This window comes from Ceratosolen solmsi, unplaced genomic scaffold, assembly GCF_000503995.2.
Source record: "Ceratosolen solmsi marchali unplaced genomic scaffold, CerSol_1.0 scaffold2, whole genome shotgun sequence".
Taxonomy (NCBI): Eukaryota; Metazoa; Arthropoda; class Insecta; order Hymenoptera; family Agaonidae; genus Ceratosolen; species Ceratosolen solmsi.
In genome coordinates, this window is record NW_011948422.1 from 6,437,136 (window position 1) to 6,452,622 (window position 15,487).

Genomic DNA, 15,487 nt, shown 5'->3' on the forward strand with positions numbered 1-15,487 from the left:
ACAGCACAATGCTCATACATGGTTTTCTTACCCTCGATCAAGTTGTCGCAACGGTAAGACAGTGAGAAAAAGTGAGTTTCGTCCTTGAAATAGATTCTCTTGCATTCACCGATGCGTGCCGTAAGCATTCCGGCAACTAAAGAAAAAACAACGGCAAGAGCAACGAGATCGTACATTAGAACTGCATTTACAATTCTAAAAAATAATTCGATATAGGCGCACATCGGCACATAAAGTAATTCTACATTTATGGGTGTGCGTAATACCAAACGAAGTACTCTCACGATCTATCGCCTTTAATTTTGCATTTCCATCAAATGTCTGTAATTTATTAACAGCTTATTTCCCAATTGACCTATCAGCGGATATTCTTTTACATTTGTTGTTGTGCTAATTAAATCGATAATATGTAAAAGCCAACTAATATTTGTAGGCTGAGTTAAGTGACAGCAAGCAAGACCTTAATTGAGAGGATATAAAATGGGGAATAGCGGTAGTAACGGCAAGAGTTTTTCACCCAAGAGCAGTGGAAAGATTAAGTCTTCGGAATCTAGCAGCAATATGTTTTCTAGCAAATGGAGCGAAGGTGATTCAGGTAAATGCATAAGCAACGTTTTATTAAAATATCGTTTTCCTATTGATTGCCAATATAACGTAATAATTGATAACTAGTTGCTGGAAATGCTTTGAGCATTTTTAAAACTTATTTCCAAGCAGACTGAAAGCGAAATTAGGAATTTGGCTTTGAGAATTCTTTTGTTTCACTTTCGTAAACATAAAGCTGTCAAAAATTAATAAATAACTTTTATATTAAAATACAGGTTATAATTTATCAAGGCGTATTAATTTTCGTGCAATTACCTTATATCTTAAATGAAAAGTAGTTAATTGACACACACCTACACACGCACGCTTGCACACACACACACACACACACACACACACACACAAACAAACAAACGCACATATATATTACATTTCATTATATATGCCATATACAGTTGTTTTATTAAGTGAACCATTATTTTTTAATATGATTAATATGACTTGGTTCATGACACTGCATATATATTCATAATTTTTGTAATTTATTGTTTTTTTTTCACTTTATTTTATTTTCACACTATTCAATCTAAACTAAAATATCAGACATGAAAAAGAATAATCAATCAGCTTGTGCAAAACAAGTCAATGAAAAATTATTAAATATTAATATGCTAAGTTGTTACTGCCCTAGTAAGTCAATGCCATTTTTATGAAAATCATACAAATTTTAATTCGCTCGTTTCCTATAATTCAAGGTAAATTAGAAAGTACCAACTACATTGAAGATATGGTGTGTAAAGAATCAGACATTCAAGAAAATGAAATGAAACAGCTACCTCTGGGCAGTGATGGAGACAAAATTTTACTTATAAAGCAACAAGGAAAATTGTATGCCATTGGTAATAAATGTACGCATTATGGAGCTCCTTTGGTAACTGGAGCATTAGGAGATGGAAGAGTCAGATGTCCTTGGCACGGTGCTTGCTTCAATATTGAAACTGGAGATATCGAAGATTATCCTGGGCTAGATTCTATACCACGTTATAAAGTATTACTACAATCATTAATTTTTTAAGCTTTACATTTATTTATATTTATATGAAAATTTGCAAATGTCGAAACTATAAGAGAAGAAACACCAATTACATATTACATTTATATTTTTATAAAAGTCTATAACTAATAGAAAAATACTTAATAATTAATGTAATTGTTACCATCGTTATATTTGGTAAAGATAATTCAATCTAAGAATGCATTTTGAAATTGCATTTCAAGCTATAAAATCTTATATAGATGTGTATTTATGGATATACTGTGCTTTCCAATTCAAGGTATCTACAATTGAAGGTCAAGTTAAAGTTAGAGCAAAAAAATCTGATCTTGCAGCTAATCGAAGAGAAAAACTTACTTATGAACTAAAAGAAGGAAATCCAGATGTTGCTGTTATTATCGGAGGTGGACCGGCAGGTGCTACCTGTGCCGAAAGTCTTAGGCAAGAAGGGTTTGAGGGACGAATAGTAATGGTTTGCAAAGAGAAAGTGTTACCTTACGATAGGGTCAAAGTATCAAAAGTTATAGATTTAGATATAAACAAAATTCTATTAAGATCTCAATGTTTCTATGATAAACATAATATTGAAACAAAATTAGGAGTCGAAGCCCTCAGCTTGGATACTAAGAATCAAAAGGTTACACTTAGTAATTGTGAAAAGCTAAGCTACACTTCATTATTTATAGCTACTGGAAGCAAGCCTAGAAAACCAGATTTTCAAGGAGTAAATTTGAGAAACATTTTCACTATAAGAAATTACACAGATGCTCAAGCCTTGCACCGGGTACTATCGAGTCAATGCAAAAAACATGTTGTAATTCTTGGAGCAAACTTCATTGGTATGGAAATAGCATCCTACTGTGCCGATAAAACTGCTTCGGTAACTATTATTGGAAAATATTGTGTACCTCTTACACACGTATTTGGAGATGAAATAGGAAAATCCATAAAGAAAGTATTTGAAGAAAAGGGTAAATTGTAAAAATACGTTTAAAATTTAATTATCTTGTCCTTATACTAATATGAATGACATGATTTTTTAGGTGTTACATTTATAACACAGAATAGTATTTGTAAATGTATACCAAAAGTAAATAACGATGAAATCGTAGGTCAAGTTGAACTGCAGGATGGAAGAATTTTACAAGCCGACATAGTTATATTAGGAATCGGTTCGACCTTTTATACAAATTGGTTAACAGACTCGAATATAACACTTTTACAAGATGGTAGTATAGAAGTGGATAAGGTATAAGAAAGTTTCTTAATAGTACTTTTCTTATCGATCCAAAATAGAGTTAAATAAAAATTATTTTTTCCTTGTTTTTTAGTATTTGACAACCAATGTACCAAATGTCTTTGCTGGAGGAGATATTGCTTTTGCGCCTGTTTATTCTGCTAACAAATCAGCAACTATCGGACATTTTGCCTTAGCTCAATATCATGGGAAAATAGCAGCTAGAAATATGTGTAAAAAGGAAACTCCTTTGAGAGCGATACCATTCTTTTGGACTACCTTATTTGGTAAAAGCTATCGTTATTCCGGTGAGAGTTATTTTATTAAAGTGCGAAGTTATCTCTTTATTTAAATCATAAGTGTAGTATAACCATATTAAAGCTTACATTTCATTCTCTTGTTGTAATGAAAGATATCTATTTACTAATGTTAGAGAAAATTGTTCATATTTATTTTTCACATTTAATATAGGATATGGAAAATCTACATCTATCAAAGTACATGGTTCATTAAGTGAATCAAAATTTTTTGCCTACCACTTTAAAGATGGTAAAGTTATAGCGATGAGCAGTTTGGGCAGGGATCCCATTGTTTCAGATTTTGCAAATTACATTTACGAAGGTAAATGCTTGTCGGAAAAATCTGTGACGAATAATCCAACTAAGTGGATGCGCAACTTACCCGCTGATCTTAAACCACCAACTCCAGAATGCGAGTCGTAAGACTTTTCATCTACACATCAAATTTAAAATAAATAATAAATGTATGATAGATGCTTGTTAATTACAACTATATAAAATGTACAAATTACTTATGCATACTGTTAAAATAAGCTAAAATATTTTATAAAACTGAATACTTCTAAAATTTTAGGATCTTAAGGCTTGATAAACGAAACTACCACACACATACTATCCAAAGACTCTCACCAGAAAAATCTGTCATTAAAAATTTTATAAATAATTATTATTCAACGTTTAAACGCAATTTATTTAAATTTTTATGGTAAAATCTTGCAAATTGTAGTGTTATTAAAAATGGTATATTAAGCATAAAAATAATTTTGAATTACTATTTATTTTGACTATTTAATGTAATGTACTTACACTCTTATTATAAAAATTGTTGTTATTGTTTGTATTAAACATTTGTATTACTTTCTTAAATAAAACAAAGAAATTAAATATATTGCCACAAATAAGGCCTCGAAAGTCATATGATAAGAATCCAAATGTTTTGACACTTGTACTTGATATATAATAATATTCTTAAGCAACTATTTGTAATAATCTATTCCCATGCGTCTTTAACTTTTAAATTAATCAATCTCTCGGCCAGTGTTACATGGTTTGAAAATCTTTCATCTCTTGGTTTACGAACTTTTTCCCAAAATGATTTGTTTCGATCCTCTCTGGACATGTGATTAAAAGATTGTTCAATCGTCAAGTATGGATGTCGTAAATATAACATATTTTTCTCTGTTCTTTCATATTCCGCTTTCAATTGACGTAATTCACTCGTTTTAATTTCTCGTACAACACGATATTTTCTGCAAAAACCATAAAATACAATTTATTAAACATTCGTTCGAAGAATACATATCTCATTGATAAATTTTCTATTTAAATGGCCAATGAAATGTGTAGGTTCTGTAGGTTATATTGTTAAAAAAATAAAAAAAAATAAAAAAAAAAAATTGCTGATCTACGAGCATGATTTTCTTTTATCGAGTTCATTTACCCTCTATATTTAATGCCGTGCGGTTTCTTCCCAAAATACAGAAGTGCTGATAATCTCATTGTATATACTTTATTAATTTACTCCAAATAGAAATTATGATCTGAAACAATCGTATGCACGTCCGCGTTAAACTGACAAGGAAAGAGCATAAACAAGCTACGCAACATAAGATTTGAGTTTATTGGCTCATAATAACACGTGCTTAGTCTGAAAATCAAGCTCTAAATAAACATATTATGGACATTTATTGCAATAAGTACATATGGTACTTGAAGAATTAATAATATATTAATATAATAGCGGTATGTTGTTTCAACTTTTTAGAATAGAAAAATTCTAAATGCCAATGTACGAAGCTAGTAAATATACACACATACGCACATATATATATATATATATATATATATATATATATATATATATATATGCTGATAAAATTAATATTTCTGTTTATTGAGAAATGTATGAAACATATAATTTTAGAATATCGATTTAAGATTATATTTTGATCACGTTTATCTCAAATGTCATTTGTTCTTCGTACACTCAATACACGCTTACTAATTTACACACTTTATTTATTTATCGTTATTGTTGCTGTTATTGTTTTTTAAAACATCCTGCTTGGCATAAAATCAAAATCGCAGATATTGAATACTTATAAAGAAAAATATATAAGAATTATTAATATATGATGAAAAAAGTAAGTCATCTTCGGTGTTAAAAAATAAATTTCTTTCGTTACTTTTGGACTCAATTAAACGAATGAAATCAAATTAAACATACACAAAATAAAATAGACACGGAATACCGGAAAGATTATCATCATCATGAATATTTATAGCAAAAATTCCAACGGACGTTAATATTATGAATGACATCAATTACAATTTCAAACCATTTTGTCTCTTTTAATTTCTATTTCGTTAAAAAATGTCTATATATCGTTATATACAATGATACATTGATAATTACATGTTCTCATATTAATATTAATCTTCAATTTTCTTAGCTCGTATACGTGTATGCGACAAGATACGAACGATTGAAAAATCAATTTCTATTCTAAAAAAAAAAAAAAAAAAAAAAAAAAAAAAAAAAAAAACTTAAAACTATTAGTTATTTTTTACACTTTAAGTGGCAACTATTTTTTTTAAAAATTTTAAAGCTACATGATGTTTCGATAATAATTTTAAAAGGCTTTTTCAAACTATTTTTTTATATAATACTATATATAATATTTATAAAATTTGTATATAATCTTCAAATTGCTCTACTCAACTAATTAAAAACAACAAATTTCAATGCACAACTACGTGATATGCGACTGTGTGAACTATGTGAACAAGATGATAAAGTATCCTAACAATATCAAGTATATAAGAAAGCAGATTTAGTTGCAGTTTTTAGAATTGATCAAAATGAATGAATACACTGATATTAGAAAAACGACGAAGTCTGTGAAATTAAAAATATCTTAAATAATAAAGATAAATTACGTATTTCTTTATTATTAATAGATTTAAAATACAGATATAGAAAAGTAGATAAAACGGCAAGAAATAGTGAGAGTATAAGCGTCCATAAGAATAATACAAATTCACATTTCTTCAAAGACACCTGTGACGTCTGTGATGAGCATTAAAGCTTGATACAAATGGTTAAAATTATTTTTCAAATATCAAATAAAATAAATATGTCGACTACCTATAATATTATCAGCATAAATTGAAAATGATGAAAATCGCTTTAATATAAATTATATACAAATTATATAAAAATTTTGTAATACGATACTTACCATTATGGCAAGCATTGCTCCAAATATTTGAGTAATAAGTTTATATAAAACAAAAATTATAAATAAAAATGCAAGTTATTATTAAAAAAAAAAAAAAAAAGTATACAAAGTTTTATACTGATTAACAAGTTAAGTCTTAATCAAGTTGCTATTCTTCGTCATTTTCAAATACTAATAAATATTAAATCAGTGTCATTTCATCTTATTATCTTTAAATAGATCAATAATAGATTTATAATATTATTAATAATCTACCAAATTAATGAAAACATCGAATGTCATCGAATTACAATTAATTCAAATAACAGGAAATTTTAAGAAGAATATATTTTCTAAAAAAAGGTAAGATTAATTTACATGATTGCGTACGTGTGATTACTAAACATATTGGAAAATGTAAAAATTTTCTTAAGAAAATCAAATTTTGTAAATGACACGTAGAACTGCAAGTTTATACTGTTTTTTATATTTTCATCATTAAACAAATAGATGGATGGAATCCACAAATTTGGCAAAAAATTATTGAACTTAATTGAAAATTATTGATATCAAATTAATTATTTAACAATGAATATAATGATGTAATTATTTATTAGATGAGACAATTAATAAAGATAAAGAGTCTTTCTACATAATTTGGTACATAAAAGTCTTAATGATAAAAAATAAAAGGCAACGAATTGCACAGCTTCCTTCATTTTATCTCTTCTATCGATTTTTGTTTTTTTTTTTTTATTTTTACATTAAATTAGAATACGATAAGAATTAACTGAAATGTATACTTTTTTTTTTTTCATAATTTGACATTTTTATGATTATAGATTCATGCCCCTGAATTATACGAGAGGGTATTATTACATTTCTTCGCTGTTTCGAATAACAAAAAAAATAAGAATTACTCCTAATCGCATAAATAAATTATTATTAGGCTCATTTTTAATATACAATATTGAAATACAATTGAACGATTATTTTGTAAATGTAAATGTTCCTCGACGACTGGCTTCATTCGGCGGCATGTGTAATTTTATATAAACAAAAATTTATCTTTTTAATATTTATTTTAGCATACACTGTATACTAATTTATGCTTAATAGAAATTATTATGTACTAAAATGTAAAAGTATATTTACATTCGTTACAATAATAGTTCATGTAATTATATTAACAATAACATTAACGTCATATGGCATTTTACACATACTATTATCGAACTTAAAGAAATTTTAAAAAATCTTGAATACACTTGTGGGAGAACCAGTTTCCAATACAATTTAACAGGCTTTCGGCTCAAATATATTTCGCGCCCAAAGTTTACCACCAGCAACATCTGGAAAACATCCGGCAGGTTCGTAGCAGTCGAATCGATTCACCTTTTAAACATCGCATCGGCGATCATCGTCCGCAACAGTTTTCCATTCTTATCAGTGTCATTTGTTTTACAAATAATCTATCATCCATTTACAGTTGATTATTTTCACAGTTTTTTGGTCGGTTTTTGTAAGAATTTGTCAATTTGACAAAAGAGACGTATTTCTAGTTAGAATGAGTTGTGGCTGATTACCGTAGGTGCGATCTCATTTTCCATCCGATGTAATGCAACGTAAACAGTTTAGTATTCTAAATACGTTGTTGTTGTCATCGATAACGGTGCAATGAATATGAAGCTGTGGATTTTTACGATTAATGCATTTTTAAAATTAATTTAAAAGCGAGTTCAGATAAACATTATGAATTACGTTCATCGTAAGTATCGACAGTTTAACTTTCTACTTAATTTTAAAGATTCTTATTATTTAAAAGATAATGTTCGAATTTTATTAATTAATTGTAATTTCTTTTTAAATAACCACTTCACCAATAACGTTTGAAAAATGAATAGAAACGCCAACGGAAGAATGCCCATTGACGAAAGAGAGACAAGGTTGTTCCCTCAGCGATTGTTGTGGCTTTCGATCTATAATATGTTCATTTATCAGTCTCACGGGCCTTATTACCACCACTTTAATTCTTCAATTAGTTTATGATAATAATGCTTTCCAGGTAATTTTCAAATTGCCTCTATACTACGTTGTCTACTATTACGATAGCTGAAAATGACTGCTGGAGTGTAAAATGTTTGTGATTATTTTAGGGAAGATTGAATATTCATGGCGCTGTCGCCACCGACTATATAAATTGCTCTCAAATTGGAACAAAGATACTTATAAAAGGAGGAAATGCTGTGGATGCCGCCATAGCGTCAATGCTTTGTATGACGGTAGTTGCTCCTCACAAAGCAAGTCTTGGCAGGTTTATATCATATTGTTCGTTTATCTCTTTTTTAACGATAGACTTAAGTGGTTAAGAAGTTAAGAAGTTTTGAATTTAAAATCAAACAATGAATTTACAATACACGATTAAGATCGAGCCTTTTAATTGATTGTATTCTTCTAGCGGAGGATACATTATAATTTATAATCATGGGTACAAGGAGAAGCCAAAAGTAATAGATTTTCTAAATAACACGACATCAGGTTTGCTTTCTCGTCTATTAATACGCTTAATATTATGTCCAAATAATTAATTAAAGGGACATGGTATTTTAGCTGAATTTGATGAACTTCACGTGAGGATACCCGCTATGCTTCGAGGTTTAGAATACACGCATACTATGTATGGTAAATTACAATGGCAAGATGTAGTGGAACCGTCTATTATCTTAGCTCGCGAAGGATTCGAGGTGTCTAGAGATTTTGCTTACGAAACAACGAGAAACGTTAACCTAGGGCTTTTTAGACATATTAATGCCGGAGAAATCTTAGCACTGCCTAAGCTCGCTAATACTTTAGAACTGGTATCTAAATTTGGAACTAACGGTGCATACCCAGTCTTCCTTTTGAGCAAAATCTACAATAATTATACTAAAAGTGAATTGTTTTATTTTCAGTTTTTTATAATGGATCGATAAGCAACGAAATATTTCTGAATAAAACAAACGAAAGATTGTTGAACGACTTGTCAAGCTACGAGCCTAAAGTTATTACAGTACAAAAATCCTCACTTTCTCAATATGCTATATATTATCCATCCAACTTCAATTTTCTGCGATCAATTATCGAGGAAATGAATATGTTAAATATTTCTAAAGAAAACGCATCCTCGATAGATTCGGAAATTATAGTTGCCGAGTCTATAATAAAGCTTGCATTAAGATTAAAAAATCCTTATGTCAATTATAGTAAGTAGAATATCCATTGTTTCAGTGCACAGTTATTCAAATATAAAAGAAGGAATTTCTTTTTAAACTCTAGCTCAAAGCAGAAAGTTTACAGGTGTATCATCGATAGACTGGCAAGACACGTACGTTTCCATAATAACGTTAGTAATTCACAAGTTACATTAATGGTTAAACAAATTGGCTTTTATAATGCTTGGCTTTTATAATACAGAGATGATGTTTGTCTTGCAGTGGATTGAGCTCGCCATTAAATCTGGCATACAACACCGGGGCAGGATTTGTATTCGATAATATCGATAATATCGATAATACAAATTCTCTCCTATCGTTGATTCCAATTATTTTCTTTGACGAAGCCACCGTATGCGGATTACGTGGAGTTTTTAGTACCGACGATTCGATAATTGCCGGACAAATCCTATACAATTTGCTCTTACGTTCGATGAATGTCTCTACAGCGGTGGAATATCCAAGGTATCATTGATTACATTTAATGACAGACAAATATTTTAACGAAACTTCAATTAACGTGATAAAATGGCATATCTAAAGATTGCTCGATTATTATTGTTATTGGCACCATGCCGTCACGTATTAGTTTTTTATTTTTTTTTGTTTTTAACATTAATAGTAATTTTTGTAAATAGATATTACGTACTATCTGATGGAATAGCTATAGAAAATGACGACAGACATTCCGGGAATAGACTACTGCACGATAGCTTAATGGCTATAGCTTCCATGTCTAAAGTAGATCCCAATATGATAACCAAGAGTGTAAATGTTATAATAAAAAGAAAAAATTTAATCAACGGCCATTCCGATAGTAGAGGAGATGGTTTAGCATCTAGATTTTGATAGCAATGTGATAAGTAATATTGATATTTGTTGAATTTTTGATAAAAGCAATTAACACTTCTATCGCATTATTTATTAATATATTTATTAATTTCTTTATTTATTTTCACTATATAATTTTCGTAAATTATATTTTTATACAATGAAAATCCATAATAAATATTTTATAAAAACATTTTCAGTCGTTTATTTGCATGTGAATTTGTATTCTTAATTGCCGGAATTAATATAAAATCATATTTTATACGATTTTATAAGATTCTGCTCTAAATAATTGATATTTATCATAATGTCGCTAAGTTTTGGCAAGCACTCGTGTCTCAATCGTGTCGTATTGCTTCGAGAAAATATTCAATATGAATATCTTACATATTGAGTTGCTTTATCCTTGCATACGCTGCACTAGCCGACAAAATAATAGCGTTGCTCAGCCACCATAAAACTGGTTTATCCTCGTCGTACCAGTGAGTCGCTAGAACAGTTTGCACACACGCCTTCGCAGTACCGCTAACATTGTGCGTAAGTGGTGACGTGACCTTAATCTGTAGCATAGTAACGTAACCAATTGCAAAGCCACACATTCCACTGATAACCATAGCTGCCCAAAAGTCCAGATCGCATATTTTATCATAATTATATACAACTTGAAATTCTCCATTTAACAATAGCAATGGAATAAATAGAATAATACTATAAACATTATTGTAATATGAAAGCAGCCAAATTTCCTCGTTGACTGTAGGAAGTACTTTCTTCGTTTGAATGGAATACAACGAAAGTGTTAAGGATCCAAGAACTCCAAAAAAAGTTCCCAATATCGATAACGAACCAATTAAATTCTCTTGGTCGATGCCCAACCAAAATCCAAAAATAATGAGGGCACAGCATATTATGATTCTCAGCGACGTTTTTTCCCCTATTCAACATAATTGATTAGTTTGTTAATCGATATGCTTAGATAAGTACAATCTGTATTAGTAAACAGAGTAAGCACAATTAAATATTTATAAATACAGAAGATTCAAATTAATATTTATGATCGTTTTCTCATAAATAGGATAAATACAATTTCATTGCGTTGTACAATTAAAAAAATAACTTTATCCTGTGGTGAATTATGAATCAACAAAATTATTATGTCATTAGAAATTTGTTCTAAATTTACCTAAAATTGCGTACGTAAAAATGACATTAAACACAGTGGTAAGAGATCGTCCGATATAATAAAATGCAACGCCAACGTATTTTAAGCACAAGTTATTACTCGCTATCATTCCTGTAAACAATATTGACAATGGTAAAATCTGGAAAGAGTAATATAATTGTCCATCAGTAGTAGTATGTGACTATTTGTTAAAGTATCGGTAAAAACATTGCGTTTACATACCGTTTTAACAATTTTATAGGAGAAGGGATTCCCTTCTGGAAAATAAAAATATCTTGGACAGACATTAGAGAGTCCTTTCAATAATCTACAGATTCCCACGCATGTTATGCATTGAAACCAGGTAATAAATAATGGGGCGTTGAGATGAATTTTATCACTGGATAGTAAAATCTTATTTAGAAATACCATTAATATGGAAACTATCCTAAGGATTAAAAGAAAATTATTTAAAAACAAAAGAATATTCACAATCCTGTTACTTAATAATACGTTACTTACCAATAAAGTGATACGACAAATATTATGTATAGATATTGGTGATAGACGTCCGCTTTTGCATTCATTTTGTAAAAAATTGCGATTAAATAAACGATTATTTCCGTAAAGATGAATTGCCATTAAAAGGCGTATTAATTGTTATTGTTAATGTAATCTTTGAAATCAACAAATTTTTAGGTTATGCACAGTTATCTAAACGCCTTGTTAAGTTACCAAGTTCAGCAAAAATTATTGAACAAAATAATAATTTATTATATTATTGTATAATGTAATAATTGTGGACGGTCGAAAACAACGATGGCCGAAGACATTTCGGCAACGTATTTTCAAATTAATTTTCTTTTACTTTCGTCTATCTTATCTGTTCTTAAATGACGGTTGTAACGTGTGGATTCGAGAGTAAATTCGAAATCGGCCAGAATGGTAAATAATAATTTTTTTTAGCGAAAACAAATTATAAAGAAATAATTTGTAAATGCACGTGTGGCTTTCTTAATTTTTCTCGAATTCGACGTTGAACTAATTTTTCGTTTCACCGTTACAAAATTATATTGACGAATGATGAAACCATTCGCATTATAAAGTTCTTATCAGAAAAGAAAAATATGTTTGACATTTTGACAATAGCGTTCAAGGCCGCGGCCCTCTATTACTTACAATTATTACATTTATCTTGCAAGATAAGAGAATCGTTTCATATTACTTTAACGCAATGTTTGAAAATGTAATGACTGCAGTGCGTAAGTATAACTCAATCATTTGAATTTTGTTATATAAATTTAACGATCAAAATGCGTCTTATTGTAAAATTAATCAAAATTAATTCCTACTCGATATTACAATAAATTTTTGAAGCAGTTGGCCTTAGAGGCGGGGAAGTTTCGCATTAATTCGTAAAATAATTCGTAAAATTAAAATTTGTTAATACGATTAGACAGGATAAATCCTAAAATCATCGTAAGTGCTAATATTATTTCACTTTCGATGGGTTAATTCGGTTAAAGTCGGTGTAGACATTTTAATACGCAAGCTCAACGTCACTTAGAGAATTAAAAAAAAAAAAAATACGGTGCAAAGGGACTACGATAAGAATTCCACAATCATTTTTATGATTTTCGACACGTTAGTTACAAAAATATTTCAGCGTCGACAATTCAACTCGCGAGAAATTGACATCGACCGTCATAAAGAGTTAGGCGAAAACTTGTGCATATAGTGGAATGAAAATTACAAGCTTTTCTTCTTCTTCTCCTACATTGTTCCGAGTTTTGACCGACTAGCTAATATGTTTATTATTGCTTTATTTTCAAAATCGAACGTCAGTGGCTTATATATATATATATATATATATCGTATAGGTAAGGCGGTTAGCCTATGCTTTAATTTACGATTTATAATCGTAAATACCATTGGGACTCGACTGATGAACGACGAACGTATATACGAATGAATATATAAATTTTCATTTGCCCGTTTGGTGAGGTCAGTAATGTCCCCCCGCATAACCGCATGTTAATTCGACAACGACCAACGGAATCATCCGATACCCCCACCCCTTGCCGGCACAATGCATTTAGTCGCACCTCAAACTTCCGCCAAAAGATTACGTACGTTCGTTCGGTGTACTCGTCACGCCGGCCTGTTACACATTATAATAAAGCAAAGATCTCTGGATCAATGCACTATAATAGATTTTACAGACTAACGGAATGAAATTTCTTCCAATGCTTCGTCGTGTATATTTACCACCGCGTTAAACGGTTTATTTTATCCATATTAAATTAAAATAGAGCGCCCTGTAAGAGTATCTCTCTCTCTCTCTCTCTCTCTCTGTCTTTCGTACATATATACATCATCGATTCGACAGTCGTTTACGTAATTCCTACCGAGGAGGGGGTACACATCTAGACAATAAACAATTTTCCATAGTTTCCATAACTACTACTCCCTTAAGCCCAACCCTTTGTCCTTTGTTACTACTGTTACTGTCGAGGGATGCCGCCGGTGAAATGTTCTTAACAACCCCTCTCCTCCTCCCCAACTCCCAGTTAAAGAAGACGAATGCGTTAATTCTTCACGTTGTAGGCGTACTTTTTGGCCCTGAAAAGGGCCGATTGAAAATAAACAAAATGGATATATCTAAGCGCGCTCGCCACGGATGCGACGGGCCAGCTGGATATCTTTGGGCATGATGGTTACGCGCTTGGCGTGAATGGCGCAAAGGTTCGTGTCCTCGAAAAGGCCGACGAGGTAGGCCTCGCTCGCCTCCTGGAGGGCCATCACCGCCGAGCTCTGGAAACGCAAGTCGGTCTTGAAGTCCTGGGCGATCTCACGGACGAGGCGCTGGAAGGGCAGTTTACGGATGAGGAGCTCCGTACTCTTTTGATAGCGACGGATCTCACGAAGAGCGACGGTTCCTGGACGGTAACGGTGAGGCTTCTTCACTCCACCGGTAGCCGGAGCGCTTTTTCTCGCGGCCTTGGTCGCCAACTGCTTCCTCGGGGCCTTACCTCCGGTGGACTTACGGGCTGTTTGCTTAGTACGAGCCATGACTATATTAACCAGTGGAAAGTCCGGTTCTCAATGATTCCTATCACCTTCGACGTACGTATTTATAGGTTTGGCGGAAGCGTACGGACGAGGCGATTGGCCACTCTCACGATAGAAGGGGAAGCACGTTCGCTTTGTCAACTGATTTGGAGCCTAACGCCCGTGTGTGCACGCACACATGCATAATGCACATCCCTCTCTTTCTACGAGCGCTTATACGCATCTATGCATATGTGTATATATATATATATATATATATATATATATATATATATATATATATATATATATATATATATATATATATATATATATATATATATATATATATATATATATATATATATATATATATATAGATATAAATATCATGTCCACGTGCGATCGAACGTTCCTTCACTTCTGACATTGATACGTTGCTGCTTGGCAGGGTATGAGAATCTGACGATGAGCGTTACGTAACTTTTGCGATGCCTTACCACTACTGTCTGTCTTACTAATGACAACGCGATTGTCAATTGTTTATTGTATGTTAACCTTAAATAACTTCGCCCAGCCTCGCTTTCCATTACTTATATTATTTGAATATTTGATGAGTCGAGGGTGCTGCAAACTCTCGCTTTTCGTGCGATTAAACATGCGTATGTTAAATTTGTATTGTGCGCCATTGGACAAAAATAAATTTCCCATTAATTTTCTGGCTAATTATCGCTGTTTTAATGACCGTTGGAAAATCCGTCGGAATGCTTTAATTACTTTAAAATTATCCTTCCTTAGTTTATGGCGCGATTCTTTGATCCTACCACCGCGTCAT

General features: G+C 31.2%; 5 protein-coding genes across 8 annotated transcripts; 2 read left to right on the forward strand and 3 right to left on the reverse strand.

Annotated features, from left to right (window-relative positions):
• The first annotated feature begins 160 nt into the window (after positions 1-160).
• LOC105361930 (apoptosis-inducing factor 3) lies at positions 161-3,873 on the forward strand. Of its 3 annotated transcripts, XM_011499241.1 has the most exons (8): positions 161-255; positions 434-595; positions 1,302-1,594; positions 1,881-2,571; positions 2,644-2,849; positions 2,932-3,145; positions 3,309-3,600; positions 3,711-3,872. In XM_011499241.1, exons 2-7 carry the CDS (start codon positions 481-483, stop codon positions 3,557-3,559), a joined length of 1,770 nt encoding a protein of 589 aa, XP_011497543.1. In that variant the 5' UTR covers positions 161-255; positions 434-480; the 3' UTR covers positions 3,560-3,600; positions 3,711-3,872. The 3 variants fall into 3 exon arrangements, 2 of the variants coding, with proteins under 2 accessions (XP_011497543.1, XP_011497542.1); XR_912860.1 differs by lacking the exon at positions 161-255 and having other exon boundaries at positions 285-595; positions 3,309-3,637; positions 3,711-3,873; XM_011499240.1 differs by lacking the exon at positions 161-255 and having other exon boundaries at positions 285-595.
• Positions 3,874-3,964: 91 nt separating this feature from the next.
• Positions 3,965-4,714, reverse strand: LOC105361931 (ribosomal protein 63, mitochondrial). Its single transcript, XM_011499242.1, has 2 exons — positions 4,578-4,714; positions 3,965-4,386 (listed from the first exon to the last, which is right to left on the reverse strand). Exons 1-2 carry the CDS (start codon positions 4,634-4,636, stop codon positions 4,128-4,130), a joined length of 318 nt encoding a protein of 105 aa, XP_011497544.1. The 5' UTR covers positions 4,637-4,714; the 3' UTR covers positions 3,965-4,127.
• A 3,395-nt stretch (positions 4,715-8,109) lies between these two features.
• Positions 8,110-10,522, forward strand: LOC105362053 (gamma-glutamyltranspeptidase 1). The gene is made up of 9 exons (XM_011499378.1): positions 8,110-8,125; positions 8,262-8,422; positions 8,514-8,671; positions 8,816-8,895; positions 8,968-9,237; positions 9,309-9,599; positions 9,673-9,739; positions 9,831-10,073; positions 10,247-10,522. Exons 1-9 carry the CDS (start codon positions 8,110-8,112, stop codon positions 10,455-10,457), a joined length of 1,497 nt encoding a protein of 498 aa, XP_011497680.1. The 3' UTR covers positions 10,458-10,522.
• Positions 10,523-10,735: 213 nt separating this feature from the next.
• Positions 10,736-12,308, reverse strand: nac (GDP-fucose transporter nac). 2 transcript variants are annotated; one of them, XM_011499244.1, is made up of 4 exons: positions 12,124-12,308; positions 11,845-12,049; positions 11,623-11,761; positions 10,736-11,373 (listed from the first exon to the last, which is right to left on the reverse strand). In XM_011499244.1, the coding sequence occupies exons 1-4, from the start codon at positions 12,186-12,188 to the stop codon at positions 10,823-10,825; spliced, it is 960 nt and encodes a 319-aa protein (XP_011497546.1). In that variant the 5' UTR covers positions 12,189-12,308; the 3' UTR covers positions 10,736-10,822. The 2 variants fall into 2 exon arrangements, with proteins under 2 accessions (XP_011497546.1, XP_011497547.1); XM_011499245.1 differs by lacking the exon at positions 10,736-11,373 and having other exon boundaries at positions 11,659-11,733.
• Positions 12,309-14,226: 1,918 nt separating this feature from the next.
• Positions 14,227-14,682, reverse strand: LOC105361933 (histone H3). The gene has a single exon (XM_011499246.1). It carries the CDS (start codon positions 14,671-14,673, stop codon positions 14,263-14,265), a length of 411 nt encoding a protein of 136 aa, XP_011497548.1. The 5' UTR covers positions 14,674-14,682; the 3' UTR covers positions 14,227-14,262.
• Between the last annotated feature and the right edge of the window lie 805 nt (positions 14,683-15,487).

What these genes read in the sequence shown, in the direction of transcription:
- LOC105362053 (XM_011499378.1), top strand. An exon ending in CACAAAGCAAGTCTTGGCAG is followed by an intron (nt 8,672 to 8,815) that starts GTTTATATCATA and finishes GTATTCTTCTAG; the next exon opens with CGGAGGATACATTATAATTT. An exon ending in AAATCCTTATGTCAATTATA is followed by an intron (nt 9,600 to 9,672) that starts GTAAGTAGAATA and finishes TTTAAACTCTAG; the next exon opens with CTCAAAGCAGAAAGTTTACA.
- LOC105361931 (XM_011499242.1), bottom strand. Translation starts at nt 4,636, where the DNA reads ATGAGATTATCAGCACTTCTGTATTTTGGGAAGAAACCGCACGGCATT. An exon ending in CACGGCATTAAATATAGAGG is followed by an intron (nt 4,387 to 4,577) that starts GTAAATGAACTC and finishes TGGTTTTTGCAG; the next exon opens with AAAATATCGTGTTGTACGAG.
- nac (XM_011499244.1), bottom strand. Translation starts at nt 12,188, where the DNA reads ATGAATGCAAAAGCGGACGTCTATCACCAATATCTATACATAATATTT. An exon ending in TTTGTCGTATCACTTTATTG is followed by an intron (nt 12,050 to 12,123) that starts GTAAGTAACGTA and finishes TTTAATCCTTAG; the next exon opens with GATAGTTTCCATATTAATGG. An exon ending in CCTATAAAATTGTTAAAACG is followed by an intron (nt 11,762 to 11,844) that starts GTATGTAAACGC and finishes TACTCTTTCCAG; the next exon opens with ATTTTACCATTGTCAATATT.
- LOC105361933 (XM_011499246.1), bottom strand. Translation starts at nt 14,673, where the DNA reads ATGGCTCGTACTAAGCAAACAGCCCGTAAGTCCACCGGAGGTAAGGCC.
- LOC105361930 (XM_011499241.1), top strand. Translation starts at nt 481, where the DNA reads ATGGGGAATAGCGGTAGTAACGGCAAGAGTTTTTCACCCAAGAGCAGT. An exon ending in ATGGAGCGAAGGTGATTCAG is followed by an intron (nt 596 to 1,301) that starts GTAAATGCATAA and finishes CTATAATTCAAG; the next exon opens with GTAAATTAGAAAGTACCAAC. An exon ending in ATTCTATACCACGTTATAAA is followed by an intron (nt 1,595 to 1,880) that starts GTATTACTACAA and finishes TTCCAATTCAAG; the next exon opens with GTATCTACAATTGAAGGTCA.